This window comes from Cavia porcellus, unplaced genomic scaffold (assembly GCF_034190915.1).
Source record: "Cavia porcellus strain 051 isolate PalLab524CR breed Dunkin Hartley unplaced genomic scaffold, mCavPor4.1 scaffold_23, whole genome shotgun sequence".
Taxonomy (NCBI): Eukaryota; Metazoa; Chordata; class Mammalia; order Rodentia; family Caviidae; genus Cavia; species Cavia porcellus.
Genome location: NW_026947506.1, coordinates 31,978,742 through 31,993,216, shown reverse-complemented (window position 1 = coordinate 31,993,216; position 14,475 = coordinate 31,978,742). Strand labels below are relative to the sequence as shown.

General features: G+C 37.1%; 1 protein-coding gene across 8 annotated transcripts in view; it reads right to left on the bottom strand.

The window, feature by feature from the left end:
• Rnf216 (ring finger protein 216) overlaps positions 1–14,475 on the bottom strand; it is a 163,258-nt gene that overhangs the window by 139,323 nt on the left and 9,460 nt on the right. For 4 of the 8 annotated variants that reach the window (XM_063234046.1, XM_063234047.1, XM_063234045.1 and 1 more), the window contains exons 2-3: positions 9,257–9,391; positions 4,408–4,538 (exon numbers count right to left, since the gene is read on the bottom strand). In XM_063234046.1, coding sequence (XP_063090116.1) covers positions 4,408–4,538; positions 9,257–9,347 — 222 coding nt within the window. In that variant the 5' untranslated portion in view covers positions 9,348–9,391. The remainder of the gene's footprint in view (positions 1–4,407; positions 4,539–9,256; positions 9,392–14,475) is intronic. The other 4 variants (XM_063234051.1, XM_063234053.1, XM_063234050.1 and 1 more) reach the window with 1 other exon arrangement.

Sequence of the window (14,475 nt, the reverse complement as noted above, 5' to 3'; positions counted from 1 at the left end):
GAATAAGACCTGATATTCTTATTGAGAAGCGAATTGTCAGGCAGGTGCTGAGCTATATCCCCGGCTCCCTATGGTGAGTTTTGAAGGGTGACACCACTGCAGGGTGAACAGGAAACATGTTTACTATCCCAGGAACTGAATCCCAGCTCCCTGTCTCTGTGATTTCCTGTATCCTTACCTAAGTGTAGGTCCTCAGTGGAGAAAGATAACATCATCTAGAATCTCAAATTTTTCAAATACTATGACTCACATGCAATAAAAAATAGGCACACAAAAACTTTAATGTGATCACTAAAACTGAAACAATTGAAACAAGCACTGAAACACACCTACTGAAGTTTCATATAGCGGAATTATCAAACCTGGATTCTACACAATGTTTAGCATATGTAAGGATGTAACAGACTAGACTACGAATTTCAGTAAAGAAATATAAGGATCAAATGCAAATTCCAGAATGGAAAAAATATAGTTCCTAAGATAAGGAATCAATAGATGGACACCAAGCATTTTAAATAAATACACCTCACGAGAGAAATTAATGAATTGAATATTTAAGAAAGGAGATAATGGACTTGATTTCACTTTTAAAGATCTAAGCAAAGTAACTCTTTTTTTCTTTTTTGCAACAGGGTCTCACTATGCAGTTCAGGTTGGCCTTGAAATCACAGTGATCCTCCTGCCTCAGTCTCCCAAGTGCTGGGATTATAGATGTGTGCGGCCATGACAGGTGAAGAATAAATTTTTTTTTTGGTACCGGAGATTGAGCTCATGACCTTGCACTTGCCAGGCAGGCCCTTATACCACTGAGCTAAATCCCTAGCCCAAGAATAAATTTTTTAAAACTCTCTTAACAATACAAACCTAGGCAGAATATATTCAGACTGTAAAAACAAAGAAAAACTCCTAAAAGCAGCAATACATAGTTCCTTCAATGAAACTAAGACTAAACAATAACTTTAAAAGACAAATGGAAATTTGTGTTTTGTAGCATCTATAATATATAAAAATTCAATATAAAGAGATGAATATCCCATTTAAAAATGAACAATGACTTTAAAAGACAAATAGAAAACTTAAATATTTTCGTAAGTATTAAAATACGTGCTATACTTTTTTTTTTTTACTGATATTGAACTCATGACCTCATGCTTGCCAGGCAGGCACTTATGCTGCTGAGCTAAATCCCCAGCCCATATGCTATATTGTTTTATACTTTACAAAAGTATCAGCAAAGTCTGCACAAAGAAAATCCTACAGTTAGTTTTTAGGCAGTTTAAGGTCAGAGATAATGGAATGAAAAAGCAAAAGAAAGGCAAATTTCTGGATAAGGCAATGAACATTAACTGTGTAAGATAAAAATCCTTTTTATGGATTTAAAAATCCATACACAGAATTAAAATATACAATGCAAGCTTTGGAGGAAATAAAATTTTTACATTACCCAAAAGAGGTTTAAAGTACTAATTTATAATAGTCCTGAGGCCTCTACGATGTGAGAAGCTTTAACCAGATCTTATGTCATGTGTTGGATATGTATCAAAAGTGACAACTGATACAAGGAAAAATAAACTGGATTTCATTAAATTTAAAAAGTTTTGTGTTTTAAAGGATATCTTGAAGAAAGTAAAACACCAATCTACAGAATGAGAAAAAAAGGGTTTTTTTCCCTAAGTCATGGTCTTGCTATGTACTTCCGGCTGGCTTTGAACTCACTATGTAGCCAAGGCTGGTCTGAAACTCATGGCAATTCTCCTGCCTCAGCTTCCTGAGTGTTGGAATTATAGGCATGCCACCATTCTTGGCTGAGGATATATATATTTTTTGTCTTTTTCCTTTTTATTGGTACCAGGGATCAAACTCATGACTGCATACTTGCAAGGCAGGCACTTATGCCGCTGAGCTAAACCCCCAGCCCCGGCTGAGGATATTTGTAAAACAGATGATCTTATGAAGACACAGCATCTACAATATATAAAAATTCAATATAAAGAGATGGATATCCCATTTAAAAATAAACAAGAAAGCTTCACAAACACTTCCTCAAAGATACAAACACAGCCAATACCCAAGTATAGTATAAAAATGATGCTCAACATCACTGACCATTGGGAAATGCAAATCAAAACTTCAGTGACATAGCATTTTATACCATCTAACTATAATAAAAACGACAGGCAGGAACAGGTATTAGTGATAATATGGATAAACTGCTAGCTGTGACATCCAACTATACAGCTGCCAGGAAAGTCAAGTCAGGCAGAGCTACACAGAGTCATCACATAATCCAGTCCACATGCCAACAGAAATGAAAGTCTATGTGTGATACACACAAACCTGTATGTGAATATGTGTAACAGCCCCAAAGTAAAAGCAGCTCACATGACTATCACTGATAAGTGGGTCAACAAAACATTACCCAAGTAAGCCCTTTACAAATTCCCACCACCAAGTCAGACAGAGAATGTAAGGATTGTAGTTGACATTAAGTTTTTAGTTGATTTTTTTTTCCTTTTGAGATACTCTGCAGTCCAGGTGGGCCTGAAACTCACTCTGTAGCCCAGGCTGGCCTTGAATTCACAGTGATCTTCCTGCTTCAGCTTTGCCATGTGCTAGGATTACAAGCATGCGCCATCACATGTGGCTTGAGGTGATATATTACATGGCAATCAGTAGCCAGGAAAATAATGTATAAGAATAAACAAAGAATTAGTAACTAAAGAGGTTAGTAAAAGGTCTGTAAAATAAACCCCAAAGAAATATATTAAGCATGCTAAAGTGGAAGAAAAATTACTTAAGACAAAAGCTGAAATTAGCGAATGAGAAAATAGATCATGGCACTAACAAGTAAATCCTGGAGCTGTCTCTGGCAGAGAGGAAGAATAACAAGGGAAGAAGGGAGGCTAACAGTTATTTCCCCAAATCAAGACAAATGGGCAGAAATAGACAAAACAGGAAGGGAAAGTAGAGGAACTATATATTAAGTAGAGACAACAGGATTTTAATTTTACTCAATACATTCAAAACTCAAAGGAATGAAAAAAGTTCCAAACTCTTTTCACAAAGTCCAGCTCATGTTTATGAAAAGTTGTCAAGGAGAGCTTAAGTACCCACTCCACCCTATGGGCCAGTCTCAGTGAAGAGGTCTATGGAGAAAAAGCCCTAATAAAACATTAGCAAATGGAACTCACTGGCACATTACCACCACATTACAATACCATGGCCATGTGCACTTTTGAGAGGCAGAATAATTCACCACATCAACAGATCAAGGCAAAAATTACACAACAATTCCCACTGACTCTGAAATTCAATTAGACAGAATTTCACATCTACTCTTAAGAAAAATTTAAAATTTAGTAAAAGTAAATGGTTATTTCCTTAACATAATGTAAGAAAAAAAAAGTATCTCAAGCCAAAAGGCATTATTACACTTAAGGAACATATATTACCAGTATTCTCATTTACATCCGTGGTTATTTTTATCAGCATTAAAATCTTTGAGGAACTATCACAATTAGAAAAGAAAAAGAAGTATAAAAATTGGAACTCTAAGTATCATTAAGTGCAGACAGATCATATGCAAATTCTCAAGAAATTATGAGTTAACTGAAAAATAGGCAATAAAAGGTAATTGTGTATACTCAAAAAAAGGTGTATACACAATACACCTTGTATATACAAAATTGTATACATACAAATATAAGTAATTGTGAAATTAATATAAAAGGAACAGACTTAAAAGACTTTAATATAAGTTAAATATAAGTTAAAAGGCACAATGGAAGATGCCATTCACAAAAGTAACAGAAAAAAACAATAACCAAGAATAAACAACAAAGAATGCTTGAAATCTGTACTAAGAAAAATTCAAAATACTCTGGCTGAGGCATATAAAAGGTGGATAGACTACATGGAAAGACAAACCTTACTTTAAACTTGTCCTGGTTTAGAAAAAGTCAGCGTTGCATACACTTCTATAAATATACCAGTAAGATTTGTTTTAATTTAGACAAATTATCTTTTGGAACTAGAGAAGCTGATTGTAAAATTTACATAAAATTAGTTTAAGCATAATAGCCAGGCTGATTTCAAAACTATGGGTTAACTATGGGTTACCATCCAGTTTTATTGGATGGTAAGACACGTTACAATGTCTGAGCTATTATAGTGTGAGCTAATGCAAGTATGCGGCATGGAGCAATAGCACAGAAGTCCAGAGACACAAAACATACAGCTGCCAAAGCTAAGGATGCCAGGGTAGAATGGAAAGAGGGCTGCTCTCAGATATGCAGAAAGGCGCAGAGATGTTTTTAGTTGTTCTACGAGGACCAGAGTAGCTGAAGAATCAGCTCATTAACTTGTAATAATAATGCCCTGCATCACAGCAGTTTTAAGATGACTCACTTCTGTCAGGATGACATCATCATCCAGGTCCTCTTCATGCTGCTCAGGAGCCGAGGTGACCAGCATTGGAATCCCTTCCTCATCGGAGGAGTCAGATATGGTGATGGGCCCATCTCTGAGACTGATCCAGTCTACAGGAAGGCATGGAACACTGTTATCGGAAGGCTGGCATAGTCGGTCAGTCCTCTAATTCTAGCTTAGCAAAAGAGGGTTAAGCCTACGGCCAAGTTTATGGCTGCTAGGCATACTAACTTACCTTCTCAAGCAAACCACACATTTCCTTGGTGATTTTTTATTTTCTTGAGACACGCTTTCCTAAATTGCCTTCACTGGCCTCAAACTTGACATCCTCTTGCTTCAGTCTCCAAGGGAGCTGCGATTTACATGGGTGCGCCCAGACACCATGCTTTTGTAAATAGCATATTTTGGGAAATCTGACACGCTCAGGATTACCAATTCTTTAAAATATTAGGTTGGGAGCTGGGCATGGTAGAATATACCTATAATCCTAGCACTAGGAAGGCTGAGGTAGTTTGAGGCCAGCCTAGGTTACACAATGAGTTCAAGGCCACCCCTTCTGAACTACACAGTGAGACCCTGTCTCAAAAAACAAAAATAAGTAAATAAATACAACACTAGGTTGGAGTAATCCACTGATTAAAATCTTTACTGGTCATTTCTCTAAAATCAAATTATGGTGTCCCACCCATTTTACTCCTTTAAGGAATAAAATAATATTTTATTTAAACTGGTAGATCAGAGAAAATGATCACCCAAGACAGTAAAAATTTCATGGCTAATACATAAACTTTAAGGATCATTTAAGCAAATGCATTCCAATGTTTTAGTCAAACACTCATTTAGCATCTCTGACAGAAAGCAATTTAATTTTCCTAGTTTCTTTTTAAACTAAGTATAGTTTAACTAACCATCTATGTGTGATAATTTCATTCTAGATTTCTACTATCTTTTACCTATTTGAAGACAGATTTTAAACATTTGTAGTTTTTGTCTGGTTCCATGGGAATATTAAAGGTTAAAATAGGCAAAAGTAAAAAAAATAAAAAAATATAAAGATTGAGAGAGAGAGAGAGAGAGAGAGAGAGAATCCACTGAGGATCCAGAAGGAAAGAGCAGCAGCAGCAGTAGCAGCAACGAAAGAGAGAAGCGTCACTGCTACAATTTTGGAAAGTCTTTCACTGAAGTTTGTGATATTTTTCTTAAGTTTAACATCTCATATATTTTTGGGTGTTCTACAATTTGAAAAACAATAAAAAAACAATAATTTCATTTTTGAAGGCTGTGGTGGTGGCAGGAAAAGCAGTTTAATACAGGGGCATCTACAGGCTCTCAGGTAGACTGCTTGTGTTTCAATTTTACCTCTGCCACACAATGGCTGTTGGTGTTAGCTGCCTGCTTTAAGTATTCATTTCCTTAACATTAAAAAAAGGTGAACAATGGTGTCTACTTCAAGGAAGACTCAGTTCAGAAAAGTCATACAAAATGCTTGCTTAAAATAGTGCCTGACACTCAGGAAGGCTTCCACCATGCCAAGACTACTTTTCACAGCAGAGTGACAAACACAGCAACTAAATGCAACTGAGGGGCTGGTAAGCACACAGGAAAGAATTCCCAGTTAAACTTGGTAAGATGAACCCAGGTGCTTAATAACTACCTCCTCCTGAAACTCCACTAAAATGACAATAAACGAACTTATCCTTAAGAACAAAAAAACAGGAAAGGAGATTCTACTAGCTGAGAGACTTCAACAAAATTCTGGAAAATAGCAGATTTAGAGGCGCAAGTGCTTTAACCAAGTGGAGAAGATGCAAACTCAAATGATGCAGAGCTCAAGGAAAGCTCAGAAATCTGTGGCATAGGATATTACTGAGGCCAGCAGCTAGAGGCATTCGAAGTCTTTGATCTCTATAAGCAAAGCTGTTTCCAGACTTCTGTCCATACAACCATGTGACAAGTCATGGCCTTTCAGGCAAATGACCAGGACCAGTCTGGTGGTGGTTCTTTATTTTGGTTTTAGATTTTCACTGTGTAGTTCAGGCTGGTCTTGAACTCACTATGAGTCCACAACGGCTTGGAACTCACGGAGCTCCTTTTATCTTAGCATGTAGAGCGCTAGAATTGTACGTGTGCGCATCAGGCTTGGCATCTTTGTATTTATTCTTTTTGGAAGTCCATTTAGTTTCTTGAATGTGTAGCTTAACATTCTCCTTCAATTTTAGGAAATTTTCAGCCACTGCTTCCTCAAATCTTTTCGTGCTCTTTGTCCTTGCCTCTCCTGGGACTTTCATGACACTTATGTTAGTAAGCTAGAATGGTATCCCGAAGGTCTGTTTGATGAGTCACTGTTATTAAGCTTTCCTTTAATTCTTTTGTTTTGGTTCTGAGACAAGGACTCAAGTGCAGGCTGAACCTCACTATGAACTTGCTACACATCCCAGGCTCATTATGTATTGCAGGCTGTCCTTGAACTTTGTGATTTTCCTGCCTCAGCTTCCCAAGTGCTGGGATTACAGGCATGTACCACCATGCCCGGCTTCTATTGAGCAATTAAAAAGGAATTAAAAATTGATCCATGCAACGACATAGATGAATTTCAAAAAATTATGTTTGGCAAAAGAATTCTGATACAAAGAATATGTATTGCATGACTCTACAGCAGATTACTAATGGTCATGGTAAAGCAGCTGGGCAAGTGCGGATGACCTGTCGATTACGAAGACTCATGGCATGTGCAGTACAGCTTGCAAGTCTTGTACCTGACACCAATCAGAGGACGCTATCTTTGATTCTTCTGGTATAAGGTCAAGCAGGTTTTGGACAGGACAGTCTAGATCTACGTGAGATCAGGGTATAAAGACAGCAGCCTTCTCCTCAGTGGCCTGCACTGAGTACAGAGCATATCTTCTTCCCTACTTTAACTGGCCTGCCCGCACTCGGTAGAGAACTTCTTTTTGCAGTACTTCTTTCTTTTTTTACCTTTAATACCTTTAAGAAATGTAAAACATTTTCCTACTTTGTTTCCTGTCCAATTCTTTGTTCAGGACATTGAGCCTAGAATGGACCCCTGAGGAGCCCAGATTACCACAATACTCTGCGAACAATTCCATTTATATGAAGCTGAATAGTGAGAAAGAGCAGATTAGTGGTTGCCTTGACGAGACATGGGATAAGGAGTGACTGCAAAGAAGCACAAAGGATCTCTGGCCTATTATCATGAGTGAAATGGTGAATCCATTTGCCCAAACTCACTAAACTACACTTAAAAAAAAAAAAAGACATTGGTATAGTGAAATTATTTCAGCTAATAAAAAATTCAAACATGCCTAAAAAAATTCTCATGGTGAGTGCACAGTATATATACTTTCCTCACAGAAAATGTACTTCTTTTTTTTTTTTTTGGTCTTTTTCCTTTTTATCGGTGCCAGGGATCGAACTCACGACTGCCTGCTTGCAAGGCAGGTGCTTATGCCGCTGAGCTAAATCCCCAGCCCCAGAAAATGTACTTCTAAAGTCAGTAATTTCCCAGAAGGAATTGTTCTTTAAAAAAATTAAAAATAACGTTAATCTGATATACATGTACACAAAAATTTAAAAGGATCAGATATACAAGTTAGAACTAAGATTTAACACTTTCTATATCACAGTAATTTATGGTTATAATCACTACAAAGTTAGCATATACTATCTGTAAAATTCTAAAGATCAATATTTGTTTTATTCTCATAACTTGTATAGCTTAATTTTATTTCTCTCAATTTACTTAAAGTTGATATTATTATTATTTTTTTTGGGGGGGGGTTTGAGACAGGGTCTCACTATGCAGTTCAGGCTTGCCTTGAACGCACTTTGTAGCCCAGGCTAGCCTCAAACTTGCAGCAATCCTCTTGCCTCAGCTTCCCAAGTTCTGGGGTTATAGGCATGCATCACCATGCCTGGCTGCCTTAATAGTTGATTTTAAATGTTCTGAAAGTTAAATATAATTTATTCTGCTGGAAAAAAACATCTTCATCAATACAAAATATTAATGGAAAGAAACAAGACCATCTCAGCCTATTTCATGGAATCTGAACTTGTAAGAAATGAGTATATTAACCAGGTGTAGTGGCACACAGCTGTAATTCTAGCACTCAGGAGGCTAGAAGGCAGGAGGAGCACCATAAATTTGAGGCCACTCTAGACTCTGTCTCAAAATTAAAAAGAGAGAAAGAAGTATATTAAGAATTCTTTTCCTATTTATCAGCATGATTTTTTTCCTTTAAGTTCAAGTGTAAACGTGAATTACGATTTTGCAGGAAATCTCATATACATTTAGGAATGTTACAGAAAGACATTTTCCCTATGGGAATCAACGATTTTACTAAAATTTTAAATACACAAACAAACAAAAAAATTTGTCCTAAAATTTTCCCTAAGTCTAAGGCAGAATGTTCTGGAAAACAAAAGGGCAAGAATATTTAGCAGCACATAACTATACATTGAGCAGGCCTAAGAGCGCTCCTGAGCCATTCCATCACCATTCCATCACAAGCAGAACTGACACTCCTGCACAGCCCTGTGTCTTCAGACTCAATGACTGCAAATTCACATCTTATTTTCTAGTTAGTTAATCTATGGAGATAGGTGATTCTTCCATTTCATTCATGCTGCATGTAATTATCACCTGACACAATTCTAGTCTGACAAGTCCTTTTGTGGTGTCTGCATCTAAAAACTCAACGTCTCTGAATTCTAATGAGAGCATAATGGGTTCATTTCAAAGAAGATATTGCCAGTAATATTAAATGAAAAAGTAACAAACGACAAGAGAAAGTGAGAATAAACAACTTACCTTGTCCCCTGTGGCAGTGAAAACTGTTCAAGTGAATTACTTCTTCATTGTTATTTCCCTCTGCCATTTTCAAATGCAGGCATACCCACATGCGACAGCTAGTATCTCAACATGGTAACCATCTGTGCAAAGGGTCTGAAAAAGAACAGGAAGGTCCAGAGTGACAAAGCATTAAAGCTCTTCCTACGTATGTAATCAAACTAGCATTTAAGATTATGCTGAAAGCATACTCTAAGACAACACAACTCAAAACACATGGCAATAAAAACTCTACTGTGTGTATTAAAAGAGGCAAAATGCTGGTACAGAATTCACATCCAGATACAAAACATGGGCTAAGAACATGAGCACACAATTCACAAACACAAAAAAGACATTCTGGAGGGTGTTCCTTACGATGGAGCAATTCTACTTCTAGTTATGTGTGTAAGAATCTTACATGTGCTCTCCAGGAAATATGCACAACAAACAAAGTATGACGAAGACGTTTACTATCGAAGTATACGCAATAACAGCAATTGGAAATGATCTTATCTGATACCAGCAAAGGAACAGATAAATAAAATTCACCTGGAATGTGACACAAATAAATTACATTCATAAGTACCAATGTGGATAAAACTAAAACCAATGTTAAATGAAAATAATGTGTTGACAGTTGTGTAAGTTTATATAAAAGCTTAAAATACAATATACTTAAATATTAAAATATATAATATGCATGGAAGTAAACTCATGGACAGTGACTGATTCTGGGAAAAGAGAACTGAAAAGGAAGCAAGGCTTGAACTTCAACTGTGTACATCTTTTTTTATTTCTTTTAAAGATGTCTGAAGCAAACAAGGCAAAACTTGAACATTTATTAAATCTAAATAGAACATTTGGATAAACTTTTAAAAAAAGAATCCCTTCCTCTCTTCTTAAAAAAAAAAGTTATGGTAGTGCTAAAGATACTACATCTTTTTTTTTTGGTACCAGGGATTGAACTCACGACCTTGCGCTTGCCAGGCAGGCGCTTATGCCGCTGAGCTAAATCCCCAGCCAGATACTACATCTTAAAGATCAAGAATGTTAACAGAAACATACAAATTATAAAGGGTTAAGGCTGATAAATGGGCAGAAAGATTTGGGAGATGCATTCATATGAAAGTACATGAGATCTCAAAAGCGTGACCACTAGGGGAGGAGAAATGGGCTACCATTTCATTTCTTTCCTTCTATCTTACTTTTCTCCCAGCCTCCTTTCTTCCCACTTGCCTCCTTTTTTGTACAGTGCTGGGGACTGAACCCAGAGCATAGTATAGGCGCTTCAACACTAAGCATATAACCCCACAGTCTGACAATCGGTTTCTGTGAAGTTTTAAAAGAAAATCCAATTTATAGAAATCAAAGACTGCTGTGAGGAAGGAGAGATGACAAGGAAGAATATGACAGAACTTTTGGGGATGTCAGAAATATTCTGGAACCTGATGAGGTTGTAGACTACATGAGTGTTTGTGTCTGTCAAAATGGACAAAGCTAATAAAAAATGGTATTTAACATGCAGCAGTCCGTCAGCCTAAATATAATGGCATATTATATTTTAAGCTTTTATATAAACTTACATAACTGTCAACACATTATTTTACCTTTATTACTTGCTCATTTCACTCTACATAAATTACACTTCAATAAGAAATGTTGGAAGGCTAAGAGTCATTAAAAAGCCTGGCCCATCACAAGCATGCCAATAGTCCCAGAAATCAGGAGGCTGAAACAAGAGAATTGAGTCCAGAGGTTCAAGACCACCTGGGTAACATAGGGAGTCTTTAGGGATAAAGTCACACAAGATTGCAGCATTCTAACACAAGTCTGATGGAGGCTTTAGAGAATGGAAGGAATGGTATAACAGAATATTTTAAAAGGTAAGCTGGGTGCAGTGAAGTACTTCTACAATCCTAGCACTTGGGAGGCTGAGGCTGAAGGACTGCTGCATGTTAAAGGCCAGTTTGAGCTACACGGTGAGGGCCTGTCTCAAAGAAATCATTAAAATAAAGTCAGTAAATAGTGATAACTGAAATTATTATTATTTCTTGGGTTTTTTTTTTTTTTTGAGACAGGGTCTTACTATGTAGTCCAGGCTTACTTCAAGTTGGCAATGTATCCCATAGTGGCCTCAAACTCATGATCCTCCTGCCTTAGCTTCTTGGGCACATTTACAAGCCACCACCAACCCCCGCCCCCCCACCCCCACCCTACTTTTTTGTTTTATTTTGGAGTAATGTGGAGTACTGAGGCTTGAACCTAGGGCCTTCACACTGAGCCATAACCTTTTCAAACAAAATTTTTTTAAAGACAAGGTCTTGCTAAATCGCTGAACTGCCCAGGTTGGGTTCAAACTTTCATTTTTCCTGCTTCCACTCCCAGCACTGAAAACCACACACTTTATTAAAGACAATGTCAACTGAGAGAGAAGGATGGTACTTTAAATTGAACTGTGTCCTCTGCTGTCAAATTCCTATGCTGAAGTCCTAGTCCCACAATGTGACGGGAGTTACAGATGGGGCCTTGGAGAGGTAATCAGATTTGGAGGAGGCCATGGGGTGGGGTCTACATTATAGATTAAGATGCTTAGGAAAAGATTCATTACAAGAGTTCGTTTTTTTTCCCACCACGTATGGACTCAGTGAGAGGGCAGCTGTCCCTGACCCAAAGACTGTCCATCAGAACTCAATCATGCAGACATCTTCTTCTCAGACTTCAGCTTCTGACATTGAAAGAGTAAATTTCTGTTTTAAATGCCACCTTAACACAGTGGAATTATAGAAACAATCAACAGCCCAGAAAATCAAGTGTGACCTTAATTTTAGGAAAACAATGACTACGTCACAAAAATTATTTAAAAACAAAACTTGTACAAATTATGAAGATTATATGTGCATATTGAGGGAGTTGTTTTCAATATAGCTGAATGATTTCAGTCTCATCCAATAGGATAACAGAGGCAATAAAACAAGTTAAAATGAAGATGCTACATCTGAGGCTTCCTTTCTTTCTGTCTGACTGTTTTTCCGAGACAGGATCTACGCAGACTGGGCTTGGACTTGCTTATGTAGCCCAGGATGGCTGTGAACTCATGGCAATCCTCCTGGGAGACATTTTTCGAAGCACTTTTCTACCCAAGTTGTCCATAATTCTCACAACAATCCTGTGAGACTGACATTACTATTAACCTTATTTTACAGAGATTGTGGTTATGACAAAATAGCTTGTATCAGGCCAATGCTTGATCCTTTTATATAAAACCATTATGTCACACTAAATATATAAAACAAATCTTTAAAGGCAATGTAGAGAGGGGTGGGGATACAGCTCTATGGCACAAGGGCCTGCCTGGCAAGCGCAAGATCTGGAGTTGGAGTCCCAGTGTGCGCGCGCGCACACACACACACACAGGCAATGGAGAAAACTCAGCAGGCTGAGTTTCAGAGGGTCTGATCCTTGAAAAATGAGAAGCACAGGAGGACAAGACACAGCCATCTTGGATTTTTCCCTCTGGACAAAAGCAGTATCCAAATAACATGGGCAAGAAAATGGAGCCAGGACAAAAAGCAACAGTTGTAGTGGGCTGCAGAGTCAAAGGTCAAAGGTCAGAGTTGAGGGCTGCCACAGTAGTTGAGTATAAACAGTCAAAATCCAAGCAAGCAAGACCACAAAGAAGTGAGTTCCTAAAAATCCACACGGTAACACCTCTCTCCTTCGGCTTACTGCTCCATTCTATGCACACACAGGACCAAACTCCTAAGACTCCAGCAACAGAGGTGGAGAGCTGGGTACATTTGAAACCTCTAAAGATTTTTCACCCATGATGCCCAGGCTCTGATAAAAAAAACAATCTGTATCGAGTCTTGGCCTTTTGGCTAAGATCAAATGAAAAAGAAAAACTGCAGGGCCACGCAAGACCCCAACAACAACAACAACAACAACACATACACTTCTAAAAGAACAAAGGAAAACAAAATATCAGAGAAAGACCAGAAAAAGAAACCAACTCACCTGTGATTCAGATACTAGACTTACTTGACAGGACACAGAAATGACTACAAACCAAAAGAACAGAAGAAAAGATGAACAAATAATTATAATGAGATCAGTAACACTGGATCCTGGGCAGCAGATAAAAGCACTAGTGATCCGGAGAAAAGGTCAAAAGAAAACTGACAGATAACAAAAATTTAAAAAATAAAATATATCAGTTATTTGTGAAACAGAGTTAAAGAAATGCTTAGGTGCAGTTTATAGTTTTAAATACATATTTTAGGAAAGAAAAAGACTGAAAATTAACAATCTAAGATTTGATTTCAAGTAGCTGGAAAAGTATAATAAACTAAATCCATAAAATTAAAAAGAAAACCCTCAGGAAAAAAAGTAGAAGAAAATCCTGAGAGCAGAAATCAAGAAAACAGACAACTGAGGAAAACCCAAGCAAAAAGTTGGGCCCTTAAGAAAATTGAAACTGATAAACCTTTATCAAAGACAAAAAAAGTTTAAACACACATACTATAATTATCAGGAATGTAAAAGATACCACCATAAATTCTACAGGAAGATACAACAATATTATTGATAGCTGTTTGGAATTTTGGATGAAATATATATAACCCTCAAGGAGCTACTTTATCATAATTGAGCAAAAAGAAATTTTAAAATGTAAACAGTTCTCTGACAAATAAAGAAATTAGATCAGTATTTAATAACATTCCCACAAAGAATACTGCAAGCCCAGAAAATTTCCCTTGTGAAATCGTAAGCATAAGGAAAAAAAGTGCAACTATTACTACAAAAATTCTTTCACAGAATACAAAACATTTCCTCATTTTATGAGGTATGTATAACTTCGCTACTAAAATCTGATAAGAACATTAGAAGAAAGACTAATATTTTTCACATAGCCAAATCAAGGTAACTACTATTTTTGGAATGCAAGAGAAAAAACAGCTAAGTCACTTCTATAGCTTGACAAAAATCAGCATTAAAATTCAGCACCTGTTCATGATGAAAAACCCAGTCATTACTATGAGAAGGCACTTGCCTAACACCCAACAGTGAATAATGAACAGCTTGCTTCCCGAGTCTGGGAAGGAGTTACCGCAGTTTCTGGTTAACACTGCTGGGGAGGCTGAAGCGAGTGGAGTAAGGCAATAAACAGAAATAAAATACTAGTTAAAGGGAAAATTTTA